At 39.3% G+C, this 26,199-nt stretch overlaps 2 protein-coding genes across 2 annotated transcripts; one reads left to right on the top strand and one right to left on the bottom strand.

Annotated features, from left to right (window-relative positions):
* On the bottom strand, positions 1-2,863 carry LOC148096987 (homeodomain-interacting protein kinase 3-like). The gene is made up of 2 exons (XM_087833619.1): positions 1,595-2,863; positions 1-76 (listed from the first exon to the last, which is right to left on the bottom strand). Exons 1-2 carry the CDS (start codon positions 2,782-2,784, stop codon positions 1-3), a joined length of 1,266 nt encoding a protein of 421 aa, XP_087689745.1. The 5' UTR covers positions 2,785-2,863.
* Positions 2,864-11,019: 8,156 nt separating this feature from the next.
* On the top strand, positions 11,020-24,720 carry prpf6 (PRP6 pre-mRNA processing factor 6 homolog (S. cerevisiae)). The gene is made up of 21 exons (XM_006796328.3): positions 11,020-11,255; positions 11,747-11,909; positions 12,054-12,172; positions 12,295-12,373; positions 13,778-13,954; positions 14,497-14,625; positions 14,754-14,848; positions 14,948-15,104; positions 15,360-15,522; positions 16,254-16,372; positions 16,481-16,699; positions 18,058-18,180; positions 18,284-18,405; positions 18,573-18,711; positions 18,846-18,965; positions 19,800-19,976; positions 20,127-20,260; positions 20,571-20,662; positions 21,739-21,853; positions 22,005-22,131; positions 23,782-24,720. The coding sequence occupies exons 1-21, from the start codon at positions 11,068-11,070 to the stop codon at positions 23,932-23,934; spliced, it is 2,910 nt and encodes a 969-aa protein (XP_006796391.1). The 5' UTR covers positions 11,020-11,067; the 3' UTR covers positions 23,935-24,720.
* The last annotated feature ends 1,479 nt before the right edge of the window (positions 24,721-26,199 follow it).

The following is a 26,199-nucleotide window of genomic DNA, read 5'->3' as shown; positions in this document are numbered from 1 at the left end:
TCACACCGAATACAGGCTGCTGGCCATTGACATGTAGTATCCTTTTGACTTGAAGTCACCTGGAACTGTAGCTGTGCTGTAAACAAATAATGAAGCACAGTTTGACCAGAATAAGAACTAGAATCTTTAACACACTAAGACAATAAAATACACAAGCTATTTGGCTGGTAACTGGCAATAAGCCAGAGGACTAATGGCCCAGAAGGCCCAAATGAAACTAGTAATGTCCAGACATCTAGCCTATATTACTTAATATTCATTAACCTATTTAAAAAGCACTTTTGCTCTGTTCCAGGTAAAATGTAAATCTGCACCTCTGATTTGTGTGATTACATTTTCTCTTTGTCTTTTTCTGCTGCAGCAGCCAAAGTCTGATTTATTAATGACAAACCAGTGGTAGAAGCATCATAACATCAAGAAAACTGGACAGTTAAAGGATTTTTCTTTTTAAATAAAAAAAGAAAAAAAAATGTTTGATGATCTGAAATGTTTAAGTGTGACAAACATACAAATAAATAGGAAAACGCTTTTTCACACCATTGTCATATAAAAGACTTACTTCCTTCATTCTGTTCATTGACCCCATTGTGGACCACTAAAATTTTGTATACTATGTAGTATATACCTTATTTACTTTATTTATTAAATTTCGGGTTTGTTTTGTTTTTTTGCACTACATTAGACAACATCAAAATAGCGTTGTCAAAAATGACAATAGCGTTGGCATTTTTGTTATTCGTGTTTTGTAATCTTTATAAAAACCTAGAAAAAAAACACCTCTTAATCTTTGGTATATGGCGAGGCGCTGTGGACATCCAAGTTTGTGATTGTGTAGATTTTTCAAATCAATACCATGGTTGCATCTACTGAAAATCTCTGTGAAGTTTAAATCTCAGTGACATTGACTTCAAGGTCAGAGGTCAACTTTTCTGAAAATCGGAGGAGTTTCACATTTATAACACAGGTATGTCTACTAGGAGGCTGAAGGGTAGCACTATATATTTATAAACAATCAAAAACAATTTATTTCCAATTTGTATGGAATTTATTTCTGTAAACATGGTGTTTTAGGTCAGATTAAAGGACTGATGTGATGGTAAGGTGTCCGCTGCTCTGCTTTGAATATTGGTAGGCTTTTTGTTTTTTTTAATTTTCACAAGAATTGCTAGTTTCCCTAGAGTTTTGGCCACCCCAGCAATCAGAAGATTCCCTATGAGCAAGCATTTAGCGACAGTGGGAAGGAAAAACCCCCTTTAAAAAGGAAGAAACCTTCGACAGAACCAGGCTCAGGAAGGGACAGTCATCTGCCGCAACTGGTTGGGGTGGGGGGAGTGAAAATTTAAAAAAAAAAAAAAAAGCCAAAGTGATAATTATTGGAGCAGCTTAATTAATATTTCCAGTGTAATTTGCTGTTAATATCCTTTTCCAACCCCAGTTTGTGTTTTTATCACTTTTGTCCAGTGTGGAAGATGCCATGCTGGTGAAGCAACCAAAGCCCCCTTCTCTGAGGAAAGCCTCTACCTTGTAGCGGTTTCCCAAAATGCTCCCTTCAACTATTTCAAGCTCATCTGAGCTGAAGGATGGGCTGGCTGACGTGTGGACAAATACATGCTGAGAAAATTCAACCGAGTTTTGAAAACTGCAGTTGATTTTCTCTGATCTCTTGCATTTCAAGTTTGAAGGGTGCTGAAAGACCACAGGGTTTTGTGGTCTTTCAGCACTCATGTCAATGCAAGGGGAACTCTTAGGGTTGAAAAAGGGATGCCGGAGAACCTCCGACGGTGTTATGCGCTGGTTTGCATCCAAGGCCAACATCTGTTTAATTAAGCTTACAAACAAACGTTGGCCATTTTCAGGTCCTCTTCTAAACATCATTACTTGTTCGAGGTCATCGAGACGCGTCAGTTTGATGTATCTTGTCTCCAGGGACTCATATCGTGTCTCGTACTGAAATTGTTGGTCGGTCTTAAATGTCCAGCGCTGTTGGTTGTTGTTGTCTTCAATGAAATAGTCTTCAGTGTACACGCCAGAATCTAGAACATGATCTGGTGGCTGACCCTGAGTCTCTATGATGAATTTCAAAACATCATAGTCTTCATTTCGAGGGTAGAGTGGCACCCCTGTAACAAGCTCCATAGCTACCAGCCCCAGAGACCACATGTCACTTGCTTCATTGTAAGGAAGGCCAAGCATAACTTCAGGTGCACTATAACCAACCGTCCCCACACGGTCACCAGGCATCACTGCAGACGCAGGACATGCAAGGCCAAAGTCTATAAGTTTGACTTTGATGGGAGACTCATGGCGGTTTACAACCATGATGTTTCCAGGTTTGAGGTCAGCGTGCACTATTCCCACAGAACCCAGGTGGGACAGAGCATTTGTGAGCTGACCTAAAATTGGCCTGACTTCGCTTATGGGGAGACCCTGGTTTTTCCGGTCCCCTATATAGTCCCACAGGCATTGATCAAGGAGTTCGAACTTTAAGCAAACCCGCTCCCCGTCGTGGAAAAAGCCGTTCCATTTAACAATGTTGGCGGCATCTGGATCCAACCTTCTCAGCTGCTCCAGGATGAAAATTTCCAGTTTTGCCTGTTGCAGAATATCAGGGTCGCTCTTATTGACTTTAATAGCCACAGCTCGGTTGGTCATGGTATCACGACATTTGGCTACAATACCAAAGCCCCCTTCTCCAAGGAAAGCCTCTACCTTGTAGTGGTTTCCCAAAATGCTCCCTTCAACTATTTCAAGCTCATTTGAGCAGAAGGATGGGTTAGCTGACATGGTGAAATGTGTCGGCTTGGTCAGTGAATTGCTAAGTAACGCGAAATTCTCTCAAAACTCTCCAAAAGGGTTTGCTTACTGTCAGGTCAAGGTCCGTTGAGCAGCAAAGTTTAACAGAGCAAAGCCCCTACTTAAGGGTTTTTTCTCTCAGCAAGATGATGACATCACAGGGGATCAAAGGCATTCTATTTTTTCAGTTGAAACACTGAAAAAAATAGTGTTTCAACAGGGCAGGCTGGCGCCTTGTGGGAGGCAGAGGTGATAGGGTAAGGATGCAGGGGATAAGAAAGGATCTTATCTGTCAGCTCATCAGCGAGCAGCCGCAGAATCACAGGTGCAGCTTGGCAGGGGATGGAGAGTGAAGACAAAATCAACAATGACTTAAAATAACGGGGCTACATGCGGTGATGCTAGCGTTAGCCATGTTAGCACGTTACCTTCAACAGGTGGTCAGACTGCGAAAACAGGCACTCAGTCATAGGTTGGGCTCTCCGTTTCGCTGCAGGGTCCCTTCATTCTTCACATATCCGCGTCGAGCCGAGTGTAAACCCTGAGGCTGAACGACCTTTGTACAAGCACACACGCTTCTTAGCAGGGCGAAGCTATGAGCTAGAAAAATCCACGCAGACAGCCTGTATCTGTCCAACCAATCAGAGAGCTCCTTACATCCCACGGTGTGGCTAATTTGAATAGCCGCAAGGAAGTTGTTAATCAAAGAGCTAATCCAGCAGCTAATCCAGCAGCTAATCCCTGAGCGAACAGGAAAGGGAAATGGATTTTGAAATGCAGTTTATTAAAGTGCAAATGGAAAAAGGGTTTTGAAATGCAGTTTATTAAATTGCAAATGGAAAAAGGGTTTTGAAATGCAGTATATTAAAGTGCAAATTGAAAAAGGTTTTTGAAATGCAGTTTATTAAATTGCAAATGGAAAAAGGGTTTTGAAATGCAGTTTATTAAAGTGCAAATGGATAAAGGTTTTTGAAATGCAGTTTATTAAAGAGCAAATGGATAAAGGTTTTTGAAATGCAGTTTATTAAATTGCAAATGGAAAAAGGGTTTTGAAATGCAGTTTATTAAATTGCAAATGGAAAAAGGGTTTTGAAATGCAGTATATTAAAGTGCAAATGGAAAAAGGGTTTTGAAATGCAGTTTATTAAATTGCAAATGGAAAAAGGGTTTTGAAATGCAGTTTATTAAAGTGCAAATGGATAAAGGTTTTTGAAATGCAGTTTATTAAAGAGCAAATGGATAAAGGTTTTTGAAATGCAGTTTATTAAATTGCAAATGGAAAAAGGGTTTTGAAATGCAGTTTATTAAAGTGCAAATGGAAAAAGGGTTTTGAAATGCAGTTTATTAAAGTGCAAATGGATAAAGGTTTTTGAAATGCAGTTTATTAAAGAGCAAATGGAAAAAGGATTTTGAAATGCAGTTTATTAAATTGGAATTCAAAAATGAATTTACAAATGCAGAATTTATTCTACAATTCATTATTTAAGCACAGAATTCTTTATTTCGATGCGTGTGGCTCTTGTGGTCCTCCATAGTGAAAAAGGTTTTGATTGTTGGAGTGTGTTTTGCTCAGGTGAGTCTGTGTTATGAAAAATCTGTTTTGAGAATGCATTAAGAGTGGTGAGAATGACTTTTCTGCTCTGAGAACTGAGCCAAATTGATTGAGAAAAACTATAATGTAGAGTTACATTTTTTCACAAACAAAAATGAAATGTGAAGGATTTTTTTGAAACTTCAAAAAACTGATGAAATGGAGAAAAGCAAAATTATACTCATGAAACATTATGCATCAGAAAACAGACAAAGAAAATAGACACCGTCTGAGAACACAGAACCAACTAAGGTATAGTCCAGTAAAGTCATGCTACATACATTCAGCAACCACTTTATTAGGTACTCCTTTTCCTCTACACTTCACAGTGATCCATCCATCCATCCATCTTCATCCACTTTATCCGGGGCCGGGTCACGGGGGCAGCAGCCTAAGCAGAGAAGCCCAGACCTCCCTCTCCCCTTCTTCACAGTGATTCAAATATCTAATCAGCCTTTCACATCAGCAGCAACTCAGTGCATTTCAGCATGTAGACATGGTCAGGACAGGCTGCTGAAGTTCAACCCAAGCATCAGAATAATGATGAAAGATGATTGAACGTGGCATGGTTGTGGATGTCAGACGGGCTGGTGTGAGTATTGTTGATGTACTGAGATTTTACTGCACAACCATCTCCAGGGTTTACATGGAATGGTCTGAAATGGGAAAAATACCCAGTGAGCAGCAGTTCTCAGGGTGAAAATACCTTGTTGATGTCAGACGAGAATAGCCAGATTGCTTTGAGATGATAGGAGAACAACAGTAACTCAAAAAATTACTAATTACAAACAAGCTATGCAGAAGAGCATCTCTGAAAGCACAACACATCTGTCTGTAAAAAGCAGGTGGGCTACAGCAACAGAAGACCACACTGGGGGGCACAGCTGTCAGCTAAGAACAGGAAACCAAGGCACAATTTGGCACTGACTCCCCAAAATTAGACATTAAAAGATTGACTCCACAGTCACCAGATCTCAGTCCAGTAGGGCATCCTTGGGATGTGCTTGAAAGGGAAATTTGGATGAGCAGTTGTGAAACAAGACTAAAAGTTTGTATTTCTATTTGTTGCAAGTAAACCTCTTCCAGTGCCTTACTGTGTTTCCTCATGCAAGGGTTTTTATTTGTTGATCACCAAGTTGAACTCAGTGACTGACTTTCCATGTTTTTAAATATGTGCAAAAAGGTTTTTATTGTTTTAGTGTCTTTTGCACAAGTGAATCTGTGTTGGAAAAAATGCTTGTCTTGAGCAGTGCCTTAAGAGTGGTGAGAATGATGTTTGTGATATAAGAATTACACCAAATTTATCAAGAAAAACTGTAATACTTAAACACCAAATGGTTTTATAATTTTATCAAAATCTTACTGCTTTTGGTCAGAGTACTGTGAGAACTATGGCCTTAATGTAGAGTAAAAGGCATTCTGACACAAAATGAAATGTGAAAGGTTTATCTGATACTTTCCAAAATGTTATTTCATTGAAAAGCAAGATGATAAATGTGAAACTATCTTCTTTTTATTTTTCCTCTGGCCAGTCTTTTAATGGGTTACCACAGCTGATCAACAACCTCCCCCTATCTCCAGCATCTTCTGCTGTCACACCAACCTTTTTTTATTACATCCATGAATCTTCTCTGTGGTCTGCCCCTTTTCTTCCTTCCTGGCAGCTTCATCTTCATGCTTTGTCCAATATATCCACTATCATTCTACTGCGCGTGTCCAGGCTGTCAGGCTTACCTCGCTGACTTTGTCTCCAAACCTAAAACTGAGGAGTCCCTCTCATTTCTAATCCTGGCCATCTTGGTAACTCACAGTGAAATCTTAACATCATCAGCTCTGCCATCTCCAGCTCTTTTTCCTGTCACTGTCTCCAAACTGTAAATCATAGCATGTCTCACTATTGTCTTGTAAATCATCCCTTTCACTCGCTGCCACCTCTGACCCTATATGCTTGAGAAAACAGACAGTGATGAAACATGTAAACTTATAACATTACAAATGAATACGTAATACATTAAAGCCCCACTACATATAAAAACAGAATATGCTTGTGTGTAATTAGCAATGCCATGATGTGCACCTGTGATACAAGACTGAGGCAATATGTTTCCATTAGCTTTAAACTGGGGGACAGTTTCACTACTGACAGTGTGTGAGTGGCCTCAGTGTTCTGCAGAGAAGTAAGAGACATGTAGGTCTGACTGACAAAAGTAAAGTTGTGAGATTGAGATAGGAAGTGCATCGACACAATAACAAAATGTGTTTAGCTGTATGTGTAGACACAATGAGAAAAGCTAATGTGGGCGGAGAAATGTGTTCCTAAGGTGAGAACTGCACCAATTCAGAATAGTTATATATTAATAATATGTAAAAAGGATATTGGTAACAAATCCAATATTATAGAGCAGTAATTTCTCCTGTTTCTGTTAATGTAGCATGTAGCACTGCTATTATTTTCAAATATATGAGTACACATAAATATAGTTTAATATATATTTTTAATTGAACCACAATGGATAGAGAAGAGTAGTATATGAGAATAATTACATTTTAATCCTTTTTCCTGTCACCCACATGTACTTGTGGTGGCTGGTTTCAGGGCAGTAAACCAATCCCCCAGTCTCATTGTATTATCTTGCACACTATGTCTGTTATTGTGCTCACAAGGGAACAGGTGCGTGTGTTTTTTTTGTTTTTTTGGGGGGGGGGGGGTTTGAGCAGATGACGCCAGTACAAAGTTGGATTTTGTGACATTAAATGATGAGACAAGAAAATAACATTAAAGTGTCTAATAGCTCTCTCTCTCCCTCTCTCTCCCTCTCTCTCCATATATAAATGAAGACCCTTTTGTGTTTGGTGCCCTGAGACCTCCATGATCAGAGAGAATCTATATTTCTTCTCCTCTCCTCTCAAGAAATTCAGCAGCAGAGAAAACAGAAGGCATCATGAACCGATTCACCGTGTCTAAATAACCCCGCCGTCTTGAGCAGACAACAGGCAACGTGGCAGGAGAACAGCTTCACTCAATAATCTCGTTTATCTATTCACCCATCAGGGAAACAAATCAGTTGTACTTTGGATTGTCTTAGCTGTCAAATGTAATGCAAAAAATATGAGAAACCTCTTATCAAACCACAGTGAGGGTAATTCACATGCTTCCATTCTTCTCCCACACTGAGCAAAAACTAAATGCCTACAAGGAGACATGTAACATGGCATGTGTGCATGGGCCAAACAAGCCTCCTCCCACAGACTCGTGGTGATCCTATTACTGCTTAAAGAGAGGAGTGGAGGGGGTCTTTTTCTTTACATAGCAATTAGCCTAATGCAGCATTAACTTTGACCTGCAATGTGCATTTGCCACGACTGCCTGAACTGTCAATGCATTAGTATTCACATCACAAAAACCACCACCATTTTTCTCTCCTTTTTACAGTGTCGCAGATCCTGCCTTAGACTCATTATTGGACTACCCTCCTCCAAAGCCTTGTTTTACTCAGTGGATCAATGAAATTCTATTTGAACATCTGTTGGCCAAAACAGCTGTAGATAGCCACTCCAAAAGGAAAGCCCTAATAGGAATTTACTGTTGTCCTTCCACAAGGACACTTCTCTTTGTTTCAGAATAATAAACAGCCACTAATCAGCTCTAAATAAATCATTTATCCTCCCAGGACTTTCTTCTAAGTATGAAATGAGGCATTGTTAAGGTAGACTGCTTTCAGCTAAGACACAGTCATTCAGTTTAGTATGTCTGCACACTGAAAAATGGTTTTGTCTGTGTCCTATTTTTTCCCTTTGTCCACAATGTATTGTAAAATATAATGAGCTAATATTAACTCACAATGAATCCCAGCAAAATGAATGATGTGTGTCTTTGTGAGTGTAGGTGTGTGCTTGTAGGTGATGCATTAAGCATATCAATAAACCTGTCATCTTGACATATGCCCTCCTGTGCTTTCTTCCTCCAAACAGCAACCTTCGTTCAATTAGTGGACCGTAAACATGCTGCTTTTGGCTGAGATGTTGCATCGTTTTAATTCTCGGTATCTTCCTATTAACCGCTGTGGACCCATTCTTTTGCATTCACATGACACTGTAGACATCTGGTGTAGCACAGGTTGAGGCAGAAAGTCCACTGGTTTCTCCATCCTGAGTTCTGTGCACTGAAAGAATAGATTAAACTCAGTTATGCATCCATGCAAACTGGCCCACACGTAAATGAATAAACATGCAAGTACGCACACATTACTCTATGCTTGCATGGAAATACACCCATTAAAATATTCACAATTACTCTCTTTGTAATTTCACTTGTTTAGAGCGCACTTTATTCTTCCAATTACACTTTTGTTTGTCAAGCATCAGTGTATCACCAGATCACAAATTAAAGTATTTATTATGAAATTAGAGATATTATTTTGTGAATCTCTATAACGCAAAATGCATTTTCTTGCTAATTGAAGTGATTAGTCTTTGTTAAAACAAAAAAAAAAAATAGGCTGAGCCATTAAATTATTGTCCTTCAGCACTGCTTGGTTATAAAAAAAAAAAGGCTTTCTATAACAATGACTAGGCAAAAAAAAGGCTTGTCAGTCAAAATCTTGATCTATTTGCTTACAAACATATATAGGAAGTTGTCTTTTTCATGCAGATGAGTTGTAGAGGTCAAATGAGTCCCTTTTAGACTTCTGTGTCATGATGCCAAGTTGTCTATGATGCAGGTAAAGTAGAAAAAAAATGTTTTTTTGTCATTTTTTTAAAACTTTATTAATGTGAGACACAGCTTCCAACTCACAGTTGAATTTACAGGAAGCATTGCCAAATGTTTTATGGCTGCACATCAAAGGAAATGATGATAGCATGATCTCTGGCGAGACCGCCGTTACTCAGTCAGTCTTCCCAGCCCCGGAGCAGATATCCACTATCTTCTGCTTCCACTGCCATCACAATTGCAGATTTGAATGTGTTCGTGTCTGCATGTGAGGTGGAGGTTGGTGGATTCCTGCTAGGTGCTTTATGCTTATGGAAACACACTTTTGTTACCAATATATAAATCAGATTATTGGAGACACCTTTTCTATTCATTTAGGTATAGTAACCATTACTCATGTAGCAGAGAATAATGAATCAATTATTGTGCAAATTAATCTTGGTACTACACGTGTGCTTGGATCAGGCTCTGAGAAATTCTCACTCTTAATATAGGCCAATACTTTAAAGACAATTTATCATTAATGAGACTGAAGTGGATTATGGCTCAGGACTATGAGAGACTGCAGATATATGATGTGGGGTTTTCTCTACTACCTTTCCCTGTCAATTCAGGCTTGACATAATTCTGATTTCTATGTGTGACTATAAAAATCCTCCAGTTGAAATCAAACAATCATTGAAATAATCAGGGAAAAATAAAATAGGCCATACAATAGTTGGATGAAATAAAGGCTTGAGTTACGCTCCGTGTTTAAATTAGTCCTGCGTGAGCTATATATCGGCTAATGTGCCTGACAGTCCATTTTCATCATAGCATCTTCTCCCGGGAGTAATATAATGTCTGCCCTTCAGGCGATGTAAATGAAGAAAAATGTAAAAGCCTGAGCCGAGGCTCAGACTGTGCATCACTGAAGTTAAATGTGATTGAAGCGCAGTGTTGTAGCCTACAGACTAATTTCATCTTATGGGAGGAAACCCAGAAATGCCATATTAATATGTAATTACCACTATTACAGTTTCCTGTCTCAAGTTTGAATATTCACATTATATAGAGGATAATGGATATTTTTTCACTCATAATGTTAAATAGGTTGGGACTTTAATATGCTAACACATGTCTAAGTTAGTGTATGCATGTAAGTATTCTATTTTGAAAATGCCATTACTGCTATTTTGCCATTGTGTGTTTCAGTTAGGGTGTTTCTGTGCCATGTGTCCCATCAGGTGGTCAGGTTCAGGTGGTCCATTTATGACATATTGTTATGGGAAAACAAAACCATAAAATAAATGAATGAAATAATGTGAGACGTTTATTTCGGTATTTGGTTATTAGGGAACTGCCAGGATGTTTGTACCATTAGGGTTAAGTAGAATGAAGTACAAATATCTCAGAATAAAACAACATGTAGCGTTTTGGTATTTTCACACAAAAGTCAGATGATAGTTTATGCAACTCCATCCATCCACTTATTCTAACAGGCTTGTCTTTGCACTGTTGGAGGAAGACATGGAGACACAGGGAGAGCATGCAAACTCCTCAGAGAAAAGCTCCAGACTGATTTTGAACCCACGACCTTCTTGCTGTGAAGCAACAGTCGGGCCCTTGAGTTCAATGAGTTTCCATAGCGGCATTATTTTTCAGGATGTGGTGCCCTCTTGTGACTTCTGTGCAAATTTCAATCTGCTGAAAACATAAGTAAAGAAATAAATTCATCCACATAGTCTCACAGCAAGTTGCATTCAAAACAATAAATATTAACCGAATAGTTAATGTATAACAGTTTTGCTATAACTAAACTAAAATAATATTGACTAATTGTAAAATAAAGATAGTAATAATAATATTTAATAATCCGCCAGTCCTGTGGGGGCGCTGCCAGGCGTTTCTAGACCTTAGGCCTCTTTTTCCTCGGAGCGGAAGTTTGACTGTTGTTTATCCGGCTCTGCATCGTCTTGTCGTGTGAGCAACGATGGCTAGCACTGGTGCAAAACAAGCGCCTAAAATTGTCTCCAAAACTTCTGCGGGAGGCACCGGGGCGGCGGGGGCTAGTGGTGGGCCCCCGATAATGCCCCTCGCCTCTCCGCTCATGGGAAAAAAGAAAAAGCCGTTTCTAGGGATGCCTGCTCCGCTCGGTTACGTTCCCGGTCTCGGCAGAGGGTGAGCTAACTTACAGCTACATGCTGCTAGCCAGATTGACCCCTTTTTTTTCTCAATCGTACTAACCCAAGTTAATAAGGAGTAAAATTTAAGTACGAGCTAGTTTTACAATACATAAATTAATTGGTTAATCTATATATATAATTTATACGTGAATAAAGTGCATATCGTTTCCCTTACCATGTTTTTAAATAGTTTAGTGGTTTTATGATTTAATTGCTTTACTAAACGTGAACTGTTAAATTGAAATTTAATTCAAATAGAGTTAAATGTCAATATATGCAATTCCTAAATTCATAGTCATTTATTATGTAATCTGTTTTAGACAAGCGAGCAAAATTTAAGTTAAAAAGTCATAGTGATCAAAATAGTGTTATAAGCATGGAAACGTATGTCACTGTGTTATAGAGAAGAGTAAAGATCTCGCGGTATAATTTTGGCCAGTTTTGTGTTTATTTATGTCACATTTAAATGAATGCTTTTCCCTCCAGTGCCACTGGTTTCACCACCCGATCTGATATCGGTCCTGCTCGTGATGCTAATGATCCAGTGGATGACCGGCATGCACCCCCTGGAAAGAGAACGGTCGGGGACCAAATGAAAAAGAACCAGGATGATGACGATGAAGATCTAAATGACACCAACTATGATGAGGTATCTGTGATTTGTTGTAGATAAAGGTGTTTTTTTCTGAGAGTTTAAATGATCAAGTCACAATTTTAAAGCCAATTTCTTGAATTATGAGCAGTTAATTTGATAATCTTGTCATACTTTGTTGTTTTGTTGTTTCTCTTGTAGTTTAATGGTTATGCAGGTAGCTTGTTCTCAAGTGGGCCCTATGAGAAAGATGATGAGGAAGCCGATGCTATATATGCAGCGCTGGACAAGAGGATGGATGAAAGACGCAAAGAAAGAAGGTTACAAAGAAGAAGAGTCAATTGTTTAATTTTTTAATCAATGCACAGTGCATTTGTTTTCAAATATAATGTGGATTTTATATTGCAGGAGTCTTTTGTTCATGGTTGTCGTTGTATTTTAGGGAGCTGAGAGAAAAGGAGGAAATTGAGAAATACCGTATGGAGCGACCAAAAATTCAGCAGCAGTTCTCAGATTTAAAGGTAAGAGATTGACCCTAATTTTCCAAACCTCTCTTCTGCATCATTTATGGAGTTTAAAAAAATCTAATTTTGTCTTCTTTTTGCACTAAAAGCATCTTAAATGCATTTTGGTTTTATTGGCTTTATTATCATATCTACAGAAGAAAAGGGTTAATATTATCCAATGCAATTCTTTGGTTAAATCAGAATCAGAAGGCTTTTTTTAATCCCTGAGGAAGTTATGTGATCAGAGTTTCTCCAAGACTGTAAGAACAGCAGCTAACTAAAATAAATTAAATATTTCAATATTCAAAGGAGCTTGCAAAGAAAAGCGTCTGGACTTCTTTAAGTTACTTGAAGACGTTTCACCTCTCATCCGAGAGGCTTCTTCAGTTCTAAGGTCAAATGGTGGAGAGTCCCAGATATAAACCTGGTGGGAGTGTCCCCCCACAGAGGGACAAAAGGACCCCCTGATGATCCTCTAATCGCCTGAGCCAAGGTGTGGAACTGGGTGTGGGTCCCAATCAGCCAGAGTTTCGGGTGAGTTCATTGTGAAACCTGGCCCCACCTTATCATGCGAATTCCTGAGGTCAGATGGCCCAGGGTGTGAGTGGGCGTTAAGGCGTCTGGGAAGGGATCTCAAAACTGGATTATAGATGGCAGAGAGTTGGGGACACTCCCACCAGGTTTATATCTGGGACTCTCCACCATTTGACCTTAGAACTGAAGAAGCCTCTCGGATGAGAGGTGAAACGTCTTCAAGTAACTTAAAGAAGTCCAGACGCTTTTCTTTGCAAGCTCCTTTGACTACGATGACCTGGATGACTGAGAACCTTCACAGATAAATATTTCAATATATTGCAAAGTGATGCAATATAATAAAATAGCTCTAATATACAAAAATGGCTTTAATTATAAATGTCCCAGTATATTACACAAATGAAATATATACAGTTGACATTGTGGTGCCCCTCTTGTCATACTGTGCTTTTTTGTTTTCTCTGTAGAGGATGTGCAAATAGTAAGCGTGTGCAGGCAGTACAGCACACTGTGCTTTAAATGGAAGATTTGTACAATGAGACAGCCACAGGCAGGATCGGTTATAGTCTCTAGATTCATGATTTTTAAGCAATGAATTCCCAGGCTAAGATCTTTCTGTGAAATAAGCTTAGTCATAGCCAAGTAGTGAAAAGTGCCTTGCATGTTTGTCTCTGAAACAGTGTTCCCTTTTCTTCTTGTTTTACTGAGGAAATAAAATACTGATTAAAATAGAGATGCTATTTTAATCAGTACAGATATTTGCAGATTCTGTGCAGTAAATCACATTTAGCTTAGGTACTCAGGTATTATCAAACAATCGTAAATGAAAGCAATGCTCACATCCCATTCTTTTCTCCAACATCTTTCTTTACCATTTCTCTACAGAGGAAGCTTGCAGAGGTGTCAGAGGAGGAATGGCTGAGCATTCCTGAAGTGGGAGATGCCAGAAACAAGCGCCAGAGGAATCCCCGTTATGAGAAGCTCACCCCTGTCCCCGACAGCTTCTTCTCCAAACACTTGCAGAGTGGAGAGAACCACACCTCTGTTGACCCGTTGCAAGGGGTCAGTATACTGTGTATACAAATAGAAATAATTTTTGTAACTCATATTTACTTCCAAGTGCACTTCACTAAACTTCAGGGTGTAGTTTCACTATGGCCCAGCAGGAGTCAGGATATCTCCTTGGAAAAAAACAAAAGTTACTCTCCAGTTACAGCAGTTTGCTCAGTTTTTGTCTGTTTAAGAGACTGGACACCTGTTGCTACAGTAATTGGTCACACAAACTTTGTTGGCATTTAAAATACATTTAAAAGGGACACTTCATTGACCTGTGCATGCAGGTAGATGTCCATGAATTGAAAATGGAGACACGGCGTGCTGATTTAAAAAGTTGAGTTTTTTAAGAGGTATAGACTCTTAACAGAGAAAAAGTAATTGCTTGACTTTAAATTAAAAGATTGAAGTAATTTGTGTCATTTTGCATTGGTTAGAAAAGTGTTACATGATTCAGGCTTTTGTTTCAAGAGCTGTTTAAACGTGCCATGACAGACTTCTCACAGACTGTGTTGCTCCTCTCTGTTGACATTGTTTCCTATCTCTACTAGCTGGGTGGTCTGAACACACCTTATCCAGGAAGCATGACACCTGGTCTGATGACACCAGGGACCGGAGAACTGGATATGAGGAAAATTGGTCAGGCCAGAAACACACTCATGGATATGAGGCTCAGTCAGGTAAATGATGCATCACCTAGCGCAACTTTCACTTTTACTTTCTTCTAGGATTCATGCTGCTGCCATTATACTGATAGAAACAACTGAACTATTCTCTATCCCTTTGTCTACATGTTTTCTGTATTCAGGTGTCTGACTCAGTGAGTGGACAAACAGTAGTGGATCCCAAGGGTTACTTGACAGATCTTAACTCTATGATCCCCACTTATGGAGGAGACATCAGGTAGAGAGACACTGACAGCATCAGATTGCTATATTTGTGTAAAAGAAGTTGCTGTGTGTATATGTGTTTAATCGCTTATTTGTGGCTCTGCTTGTTCAGTGACATCAAGAAGGCTCGTCTGCTGCTGAAATCAGTGAGGGAAACAAATCCCCATCACCCACCTGCCTGGATTGCTTCTGCCAGGCTGGAGGAGGTGACTGGGAAGTTGCAGGTGGCCAGAAACCTGATCATGAAAGGCACAGAGATGTGTCCGAAGGTAAAGGAAGTTAAACAGTACAATAAAACTATTAAATGAGAACACAAGGATGCTGATGTTTTCTGGATATTTTGCTCAAATTAACCCTATAATCTCTAAGATTGCATTTCTTATAATATGGTGTTAGTATATCGCTAGTATTATAATGTAACAGCTGCTTAAATTTACGACGTAACATTACTTCTTGAATAAGTTGCAAATGGGGACAATAGTTTGTGCTTTCCTGTTTAAATAAGTGTTTTCCCTTTGGATTAGAGTGAGGATGTGTGGCTGGAGGCTGCCAGGCTCCAGCCTGGTGACACAGCTAAAGCCGTGGTAGCCCAGGCTGTCCGTCACCTTCCACAGTCTGTGCGCATCTATATCAGAGCTGCAGAGCTGGAGACAGACGTCAGGGCTAAGAAACGAGTCCTCAGAAAGGGTAAGGTTGTCGTTTATTCCCTCCAATATTTAACAAAAAGCTTTTTTGTGTGCTTGTGTTTATTTATTCACAGATTACCAGAAATTCGTCTTCCTGTTATGATATGAGCCGAGGTTCATGCGCCTTCCCAGCAATGCGTATCAGAATGAACCATTTCTGCCAAAAGAAAGAAACTTAATTTCTGCAGGGCCAAAACTCAAGACCAGTCTCAATCTGTTTATCTTCTTATAAAATCACCCACACAGATCTGCTCACTTTCTTTACTCATAAGGTTGCAACAAAAGATTTTATCACAGTTACATTTGGCAGCTGTGTTTCTGGATTCTTGTCAAAGCGAGACACCCTATTTAACCATGGTGTCAATGCTCTAACTTACGCATGCACGCACACACACAAACGCTTATTAACACTTCCCAGCAGCATACCCCCCTGACAGAGATGGATCAGTGTTTCCTCTGAGGAAGAGCTTACTCCGCCTCTACATGTTCAGTTGCCTCTGCTCTACTTTTCTCAGTTACATACAAAGCACACTCCCATCCCAGCTGACACTGTTGCTATTACAGAAAATGTTATTTATTTTTGTTGTCTGTGCTTGTGTTCACTTAGCTCTATAGGATCTTTGTTAAATAGTTTTTGTGTTCTTGTTTTTATGAATTCTTGCATTGAAGTTATTCAAAATAAGAAGCATCAGCAAAATGTCTTGGTACTTATTTAACTGTTCCCTGTCATAGCGCTGGAAAATGTATCCAAGTCAGTTCGACTGTGGAAGACAGCTGTTGAACTGGAGGAACCAGAGGATGCCAGGATCATGCTCAGCAGAGCTGTGGAGTGTTGCCCTACAAGTGTGGAGGTACTTCACCAACATGAACATTTGGAAATTGGACTGAATGTTTCAGAGTGCAGCACAATATATGAACATATGCAATGAACTTTATAACTAACTCTCTGTCCTCTCTAGCTCTGGCTGGCACTGGCCCGGTTAGAGACGTATGAGAATGCTCGTCGTGTCCTGAACAAAGCTCGAGAGAATATCCCCACTGATCGCCACATCTGGATCACTGCTGCGAAGCTGGAGGAGGCCAATGGGAACACTCAGATGGTCGAAAAGATCATTGACCGAGCTATCACTTCTCTGCGTGCCAATGGTGTGGAGATCAACAGAGAACAGTGGATACAGGTTTGTTTCTGGGGCTTTCTGATTTCTTTGAAATGACTGAGAACATAAAGGGAGACCAAATTGCTTGTTATTTTTATTCATAAATGAGTGGCTCCCACTTTGAACTGTGATGTGCTTTAAACCTGCATTCGATCTGAAGGCCAACAGACGGTGATAGCTGAGGACTCAAAAAGTCACAAAGAGTCAAAATGGAAAAAATGTCTTTCTTAGCATTTAAATTTTCAATTTAATTCAATTTCAATTTTCATTGAGTATGTTTCCTTAAAAAAAAAAAAAAAGAGGATATGCTCATTGGCTAACAACTTGTGATTGACCAGGCAACAGCCAATAAACAAGCCTTTTCACAGGCATGCTCATTCGTCTTTGTCACAACCCATTTTTTAACCAAGATGGCAACAGTAAGATCACTACAACACACAAAAAACACTAGCACAAAAGTGAGTCATGCCTGAATGAGGGAATCACTTTAACTAAGTGAGGAAGCCAACAGTGACGTATCCTGTTTCTGAAAAGGCCCAAAGATTCACGCTGAACGGCCTGCTGCACTTAAACTTGAAGCGAGGATCTGTTTTGGGAGATTTCATACGAACTTGCTATTGTGAATTGTTCATTGGTTGTTATTGGACTTACTCTTTTAGAGACTTTGCTGTGGAGTTAAGTTTGCAAGCCTGCAAAAGCAAATTACAACCTTACAAAGACAAACTACTGATTTATTTTACATTTACATGACTAGAGTTCCCTAAAGGCTCCAGAGAATTGCCTGTTTACACATTACCTGTCTCACTGTTGTGAAGAGAAAATGGCTTTTAGCCAGAATATGCAGAACACTTATCCTAACAACTTTGAAGTCAACCCTGCACTTCCTTGGCTCCCCAGCAATCCACTTGCCAAGTGTGGAACATGTTAAACGAATGGCTTGTGAGAACAGCAAACAACTCACACAAGATGTTTCATATGGATGCAAAACAACACAGCACTGTGTCTAATGTTTTGTTTAGTGCAGTACACAGCTGTTTTGCAGTAATTGGCTTTAACTGAAATTCCTCTTTTGCATAGTTGTTTTATTTGTTTCTTTTTTTGCCAGTGGCATTTTTTCTTGTCACCGCAAATATTTGCTTATTATTGTCTGTCAGCTTTAATACTATTATTATTATTTTATAAATCTGCAGGTGTTCTGATGTCAGTTTTAAAATTTCTTTCTAATTAATATTAGAATTATTTTCGTGTTAATCCCTTTATCATTTCATTGGAATGACTTACCTAGAATTGATACCAGCAGTTCATCCAGTAATTTTTGCACCCTTCTTCTTCTTCTCCCAAAGTGTCTATCCTTCTAAATGCTTGTTCATACCCTGCAGGACGCAGAGGAGTGTGACAAAGCAGGTAGTGTGGCTACCTGCCAGGCCGTGATAAGGGCTGTCATAGGGATTGGAATTGAGGAGGAGGACCGCAAACACACCTGGATGGAAGATGCTGAGAGTGTAAGTATAGAGAGATTAGTTTGGGTTTTTTAAAATAAGTTTTTTACATACTTGCTGTTGTAGTTAAATTTAACAGTGAGATGGTTGTGTGTTTGTGCCTCAGTGTGTGGCCCATGGGGCGCTGGAGTGTGCCAGAGCCATCTATGCCCATGCTCTCCAAGTATTCCCAAGTAAAAAAAGTGTCTGGCTTAGAGCTGCCTACTTTGAGAAGAACCATGGCACCAGGTGACAAGCTTTAATTTCCAAATGCAAACATTAGCAGTCAGAAGGTGACATTTGCTGTTTTGCATCACTATACTTATTTATTCTTTTTTGCTCCTGTGCTTTATGACCTGCTGCTTCGTCGCCGCCGCCGCATCCATTATTCTTCCATGGCACATTTAATTTCTCAGAGAGTCCTTGGAGGCTTTACTTCAGAGGGCTGTGGCTCACTGCCCCAAAGCAGAGGTATTGTGGCTAATGGGTGCCAAGTCCAAGTGGCTGGCTGAGGATGTGCCAGCAGCCAGAAGCATCCTTGCTCTGGCCTTCCAGGTAATTAAAAAGCATTCACGTTTCGATACAGCATGTCAAATATTAGAGTAATCTATGTATACCTATGTCTAACTCTGTTATCCTGTGCCTTCTGCTTCTCCTCACCCTCTGTCCTCCTCTGTCTGTTTTCCTAGGCTAACCCAAACAGTGAAGAGATCTGGCTTGCTGCTGTCAAACTGGAGTCGGAGAATAATGAGTATGAAAGAGCCCGTCGACTGCTAGCCAAGGCCCGCAGCAGTGCACCAACAGCCAGGGTAAGTGTATCTGTGTGAATTTCAGAGTAGGGAACTATTGTAAAGGTTACTTCGTAGAAAGGATAAAAGTTAATACTTGGTTTTCTGTTTGAGCTTTTAATACTTGGTTGAATTATAGAATCGCCTAAAAAGCTATTAAAGGAAACTGAATATTTTTATAAGAAGATTAATGAAATCAAGTTGTTCAGGTTATCTCATGTCACTTGCACTGAGTATGACTGCTTTTGCATTGAATCAATCCTGTCCTTTCACTTTGACTGGCCTTTTATGAACTGTACTACATTGTGTTTTTCAAGTAGTGTTATTAATTTTTGAACTCTGACACATTTTGGATGAGTGATTCAAGTGTTAGTTTATTTTTCTGTTTTGAAACCACTGCTCTCTACATAATGGTGCAATTTCCTTGAGGTTGTTTCTGGGAACACTGTCAGGTTCAGGCTTGCAGGTTTTCCACAGATTATGAGGTTCAGTACCACATAGGCTGACAGATGTTGTCAGCCAAGCTTTTAAACCACCACTCTGTCTGTCAAGTGACCTGGCAACACTCCCCTTTATCTTTGTTGTATGCTGACAGATGTGAGTAAGAGAATCTGCCTTAATGTTTGCTGTACTGCTTGTCCTATCAGATAACACAAAGTTTTAGTGTTAACCACTGAAGCATTTAGGCAAAAACTTAGCAAGTTGGCATTTGATAAAACTGATGTATAGACTTGCAAGTACTGGGGTTCAGTATAAGCATTTTCCTTGTTTTACATTATTCTGTTTCAGGTGTATTACAATGCATTTGCAAATATAAAACTTCATAGGTCTCATTTGTATTTGTAATCTCTACAGGTGTTTATGAAGTCAGTGAAATTGGAGTGGGTGTTGGGAAACATAGAAGCTGCCCAGGAGTTGTGCACCGAGGCCCTGAAGCACTACGAGGACTTCCCTAAGCTTTGGATGATGCGAGGCCAAATCGAGGAGCAGTGTGAAAATATGGATAAAGCTAGAGAGGCCTATAACCAAGGGGTCAGGATGGGGTTATGTTTGGGGCATGGGTTTGTTTTAGTATTGGATTGACCACAAATGCAAAGCAAGGAAGTGTTTTATTTTTTGATGAAAATGAGTATATCATTAAAACCAGAGTAAGGGTTAAGGATTTTTTTTTCATTGGTACAGTTAAAGAAGTGTCCCCACTCTGTGCCACTGTGGTTGTTGCTGTCACATTTGGAAGAGAGAGTGGGACAGCTGACCAGAGCCAGAGCAATCCTCGAGAAGGCGCGGCTCAAGAATCCCCAGACCGCTGAGCTGTGGTAAGACAATACACGACAACAAGGAACTAGGAAGAGTTTTAGTTTGGAAAAGGTCACCTGCGCAGCAGTGTATTTTAGCACATGCATGTTTTTTTTCTCTCCTATCCATGAAAACCTGTAAAAAGTTACAGCTGGAAAACATCATATTTGTGCCTCCAAACTAGAAGCAGGCTTAATTTGCTTTTGCAAAACCACATCAACCGAAACTGGCATTGCTGGCAAATCAAGAACATATATAACACCAACACCATTTATTGTCATAAATTCTGAAATAAAGGCATCTAAAAGTACATGTGATCTTATTAATCAGGCTGGAGTCAGTCAGATTGGAGTACAGGGCTGGACTGAAGAACATTGCCAACACACTGATGGCCAAAGCCCTGCAGGAGTGCCCAAATTCAGGTGTGTATAAAATGCTGCCATAGATGGAAAAGCTTTGTTTTTGTGAACCTGTATTAGTGCAAAAACCCCCAACATCAATGTATTTTCAGTTAAACAAGCAGCTGTTTTTTATGTGCATTAAAGTTATATAAAAATTTAACAGTGCAAATGCAAATTTCTTGCTGACAGTTTAACCAAAAGGCATTTCCAGTGGAAACTGGCCGACTTATCCTCAGCATAACCATGTATAATAGCCACAAAACTTAAAAAGAGGTTATACACACACACAACACGGTAATATTATGTTGAAGCACAGTACGTATCACTCGGCGAGGCTCCTCCCTACGATAGCCGTAATGCTCCGACAATCCATCAAGCGGTGCGGGTTCGTAGCTTAGCAAAGTCGTGCCAAAACATTTGACAGATTTTCGAGCACCGTGTACGACATAAAATCGTTTCGAGGTCAGTAAACACAACCAGAATTCATACATAAGGCACACGGGATTATAAGGGGCTCTGTCAATTTTCAGAAAAATCAAAGGATTGATTTTAAGTGTGCCGTATTTTCCAAAAAACACAGTAATAACGACGGCCCGCTAGCATGCTCTACCAAAAATAGTGCTTTGTTGTGTATCTGACGGACGAAAGCTCAACCAGTTCCACACCACTGAAGTTTGAGCATTTTTACAAACCAATTCTGGTTCATCCGTTTCATTCAACGATCCACTTTCGCCTTTCTCATTCTCCGTCGCCGCCATGCTTTTTCCGCCATGTGCGTATGCGCGTTTTACCCATATTCTATCATGATATTTCATTTTCTTATCATTGCCCAACATTATACCGGTATTACCGTGAACTGTATGATATGGCCCAGCCCTACGCACAACCCAGTTTGATTTGAAGTAGGCTGTGCCAGATTGGAGTCTTTGGCGGGCCGAATCTGGCCCCTGGGTATTAAGTTTGTGATCCCTGCTTTAGATGGTTTGTTTTCCTCTGTGCCCTTCACGTTTATGCAGACTTAACTTTTGTTCATTGCACTGGCACTATTGGACTTTAATGCACAAATTTCAATCCCCTTTTATTTTCTTCCTTCAAAGGTATCCTGTGGGCTGAGGCAGTGTTTTTGGAGGCCAGGCCCCAGAGGAAGACAAAGAGTGTGGATGCTTTGAAGAAGTGTGAACATGATCCACACGTCTTGCTCGCTGTTGCCAAGTATGACTTGAATTTTTCACTCCCTTCAGTAATAGCTATTACTTTTTGTGATAACCTACAATATAAAAATGTGTATTTTGTTGTTGTTTTACATTCAGCAGACCTTTCTGTATGAAACTCTTAACATTTTGAGATGTTCTGCATATGTCAGGTTGTTCTGGAGTGAGCGTAAGATCACCAAGTCTAGAGAGTGGTTCCTCAGGACCGTAAAGATTGAGCCAGATCTGGGGGATGCTTGGGCTTTCTTCTACAAGTTTGAGCTGCAGCATGGCACAGAGGTAAGGATCTGGTGTCTAGACTTGTGCTATTTTGTTCATGCATTAATAAGTTGATTAAATCATTTGAAATTTGATTCAAACCTGCTGCCTGGCTGGGGGCTTTCTGTGTGGAGTTTTCTAGTTCTTCATGTACCTGTGTGAGTTTTCCTCAGTACTGATTGCATTGGTGCAGTTTTACTCCAGGCGTTGGTTGTGAATCAATTGTTTGTTATTACTTAGTGTTATTGTATGAAGTGAATATGTCAGCTGCTATAAACTTAAAATTTTCAGATTTATGTTCAGTCGTTAAAATGTGCTGTAAAACATGAAATCATACATGATAAACATGTAATTAGTTTTTCCAGCTCTATGATTTATTGATTGATTGATTGAATCTTTATTTTGAACATGTTGAAAAAGTACAACAACGTAGAATTAAAAAAGACAAATGAACAAAGCAAAACAAAAGGAAAATGAGCAACCACAACTACAAATAACTTTCATGTTCAAAAAGGAGCAGGAAGAAGCATAAGCTTATTTAATCCCACCCCTTTTCCACTATCTAGTAATCAATAGACTACAGAAATACCTCCTTGCAATTACATTATATGTCATGTGTATTTATTTATTTATTTTTTATTATTCATTTATATATATATATATATATATATATATATATATATATATATATATATATATATATATACACATATATGTTTCTATCTATCCATACATACGTATATACACATACGCACATATACACATTTTCAATAACCCCATTAACACCTCAAAGGATACACAACCTACAAATATATATATACCCATACCAACATACCCGTGCACATGAAAATATTAGACAAGAACACCCTATCAAATCTCTACCTCTTCCCTGTACCCTGTAAAAACCATCTCCTTAAACCGCTTTTTAAACTGCGCCATGCTCGGACATTGCTTTATATCTTTACTTAGTCTGTTCCACAGCTTCACTCCACACACAGAGACGCAAAAACTTTTTAATGTTGTACGGATACGAGGATGTTTTAAATTTAATTCCCCCCTCAAATTGTATCCCCGTTCCCTTTTAGAAAACATTTTTAGAATATTGTCAGGAAGCAGGTTATTTATTGCTTTATATATAATTTGTGCAGTGAGAAAATGAACCAGATCTGTGAATTTGAGAATTTTTGATTTTAAGAATAGTGGATTTGTATGATCTCTGTAACCAGTTTTATGGATTATCCTTATGGCCCTTTTTTGTAATAGAAAGATTGATGATAGCGAACATTTGTAAGTATTGCCCCACACCTCTGCACAGTAATTCAAATACGGTGCAATCAGGGAACAATAGAGAATGTGGAGTGATTTGTGGTCCAGAATGTGTTTTACTCTACTCAAGATTGAGACACTTCTTGAAATTTTGTTATGTATATGATTTATATGAGACTTCCAGTTTAATTTATCATCTATAATCACGCCAAGAAACTTATGTTCAAGTACTCTTTTAATTTCCACACCATCTATATGAATCTTCACTTGTGCATTTCTATTTATGGTATACATTCTTGCTTTTTTTTTCCTTTCTTCACAAAGTTGGTAGTCACTTACTTGTTTGTGTGGCCGGTCCATGTGTTGTGCTGTGATTGTATAACATTACTGCTCTGTATGCTTCAGGAGCAGCAGGAAGAGGTGCGAAAACGCTGTGAGAATGCAGAGCCCCGTCATGGAGAGCTGTGGTGTGCCGAGTCCAAACATGTACTAAACTGGCAGAAGAAAACTGGAGAGATCTTAGCACAGGTAGCCAGCAAGATCAAGAACACATTCTGAGAGTGGGGAAATTTGGACTGAAAACACCTGGAGGACTCTGGCAGTCGCCAGTATAGAAGTGAGCAGCTATTGACATGCTTATTCTGTACCAGGACTTGCCCATCTCTGACAGATTTAAAGTATTTACACACGCCCTTACATTTTTGTTGTTGTTGTATGTGTCAGGAGAAAGTAATGATTTGACGTCAAAGTGACGAAATCTGTGGATGTTTTTTAAAAAAAATAAAAAAAATTCAAAGTGACTGATGGTTACCCTCTTCATCCTGATATGCAGTGAGGAGATCTTTGGCTGCGATGTGAGATTTTTGTGGATACGTTTTTGATCTGTCTGTGTGTATGGGGTTTCTAGGTGTGGCCTCAGCTATTGTTGTGATTTGGCTTCTTTGTTAAAATCCTTGTCTTATACTCTCCTAAAAGTGCTAGAAGAGTACCCTTAGGTGTCCTCTCGGATTTCACAGCATTTTTCTGTTATTATTTAAACCTCCTGAGTCATGCTCTGCTAGATGTTGACGATCAGAGGTGGTGTGTTTTGTTTTGTTTTGTTAAAACATTGAATTTTGTTTTGCTTCAGGTCCCACACGCCTTCTGGCAAATAATACATTGTTTTCCCTTTGCAACTCTGCTGTGAAGATGCAACCGATGAATCATCTAGTAAGCAGCTGTCGCATGTGCATTGAATAATTAAAGAGAAAAACACCCATTCTAGTGATTCATTCATTCCTAAATCCACCTTTTTAGCATATTACTGAGTATAAAAGGTTACTTTCAGGTTTATTAAATAAATGATTATGTCATAGTAAATCTGCCGTTCTCTTCTCTTTGGTTTAGAGTCATGCAGAGTGTCTCCCATCTTCTTTACTATTAATCCCTGCTGTTATTTTATAGTTCTGCCATGTTGGATCATTCAGCATCATCTAAATTTTAATATGCATTACTACAGAATTCTTACAAAGGTCTGCCTAGTTCAGCTAACAACCTAACTAACTTTACCGATATCGATCAAATATCATTGTCTGGACTCCCATTGGTCAGTTTTGGTATTCTGCTTGTTAGGCAGAAGAAGGGCAACAAAAGATAAACAGGGCAGGCTATAATAGCTTTGTGGAGTTGGAGTTGGGTAACATTCAGCTGTGTGTACAAGTAGGAAGATGGCAGTTTTTTGTTACTGAAAATGTAACAAAAGCTACAGTTATATAATCAATATGGACTTAAAGGACAGACTTATAAGCTTTAATTCAAGGGGTGTCCAATATCACTGATGAGTTAGAGCTGGTCCAGTGTTTTTACAGTGTTCTGTTTTTATTTATTATTTTGTTTTGTGAGCTGCTTCTATTTTTTTTTTCTTCACAAGTTAATGAGGTAAAAGGTCGTGAGATGTTTCCAAGTGACGTGTTTGGAAAGCAGCTGTCAACCACAACGTGCCATCAAAAGAGCTCTTAAGTACAAGTGTAACAGACCAAATATCAGCTGCAAAACAAGAAAAAACAGCTCCTTCAGCATGATAGCAAGTGCATTAGAGAGGCCAAGTCATTTAGACAGGAAAAAAACAAAACCAAGACACTTTGCAACATAACAAGGTCCACATTTCCATGGATGACAACACTGGTGGATGATCCTGGGATCCTTTCCATTGTAAATGGAGCCTGACTGATATTTAGGACGATACTGATATTAGGTCATTTTAAAAATATGATATTGCGATATATTTATCGATATCTTTTTTTTTTTTTAAGAAGACATAAAATAAACATAAACATTTGTTACGTGTACTTTTTTTTAAATCCCCTGCCCGAAGCTGCACGGATCAGCTGCTTGTTGCGTTTGGTGAGTTGCGAATAGGGAAGTTGCAGAGTGCCCTCTGGTGGACAACTTATGCAATATCAACACCCACAACGTGGTTGAAGGGCGTTTCTCTCTTCTATGTCATTTATGAGCTGTTACAAATGCAGATACCAATAGACTGGCATACAGCTGGGCTCTAATTGTAAGGATACAGAGGGTTAATGACAAGGTTCAAACCATACCTGAAAGTAAAAGGAAAGATTAGACTTTGCCAGAGCAGTTTGGAAACACCATTCTTTAAACAAATAAAACTGACATCAACCTTTACCGGAATGACTGGACAAAAAAAGATTGGCACAGCCATCCATTGGCTCATAACTCAAGCATACAGCATCTAATAAAAAAATGGACTGGAGACAGTATGATGCACAGACACGCATGCTTTCCAGTTTCACTAGTCACTAGTGTTGTGATGACACACAA

This window comes from Neolamprologus brichardi, chromosome 20, assembly GCF_056152115.1.
Source record: "Neolamprologus brichardi isolate AB-2024 chromosome 20, ASM5615211v1, whole genome shotgun sequence".
Lineage (NCBI taxonomy): Eukaryota > Metazoa > Chordata > Actinopteri > Cichliformes > Cichlidae > Neolamprologus > Neolamprologus brichardi.
The sequence above is the reverse complement of the archived record's forward strand: the minus strand, read 5'-3'. Positions and strand labels throughout refer to the sequence as shown.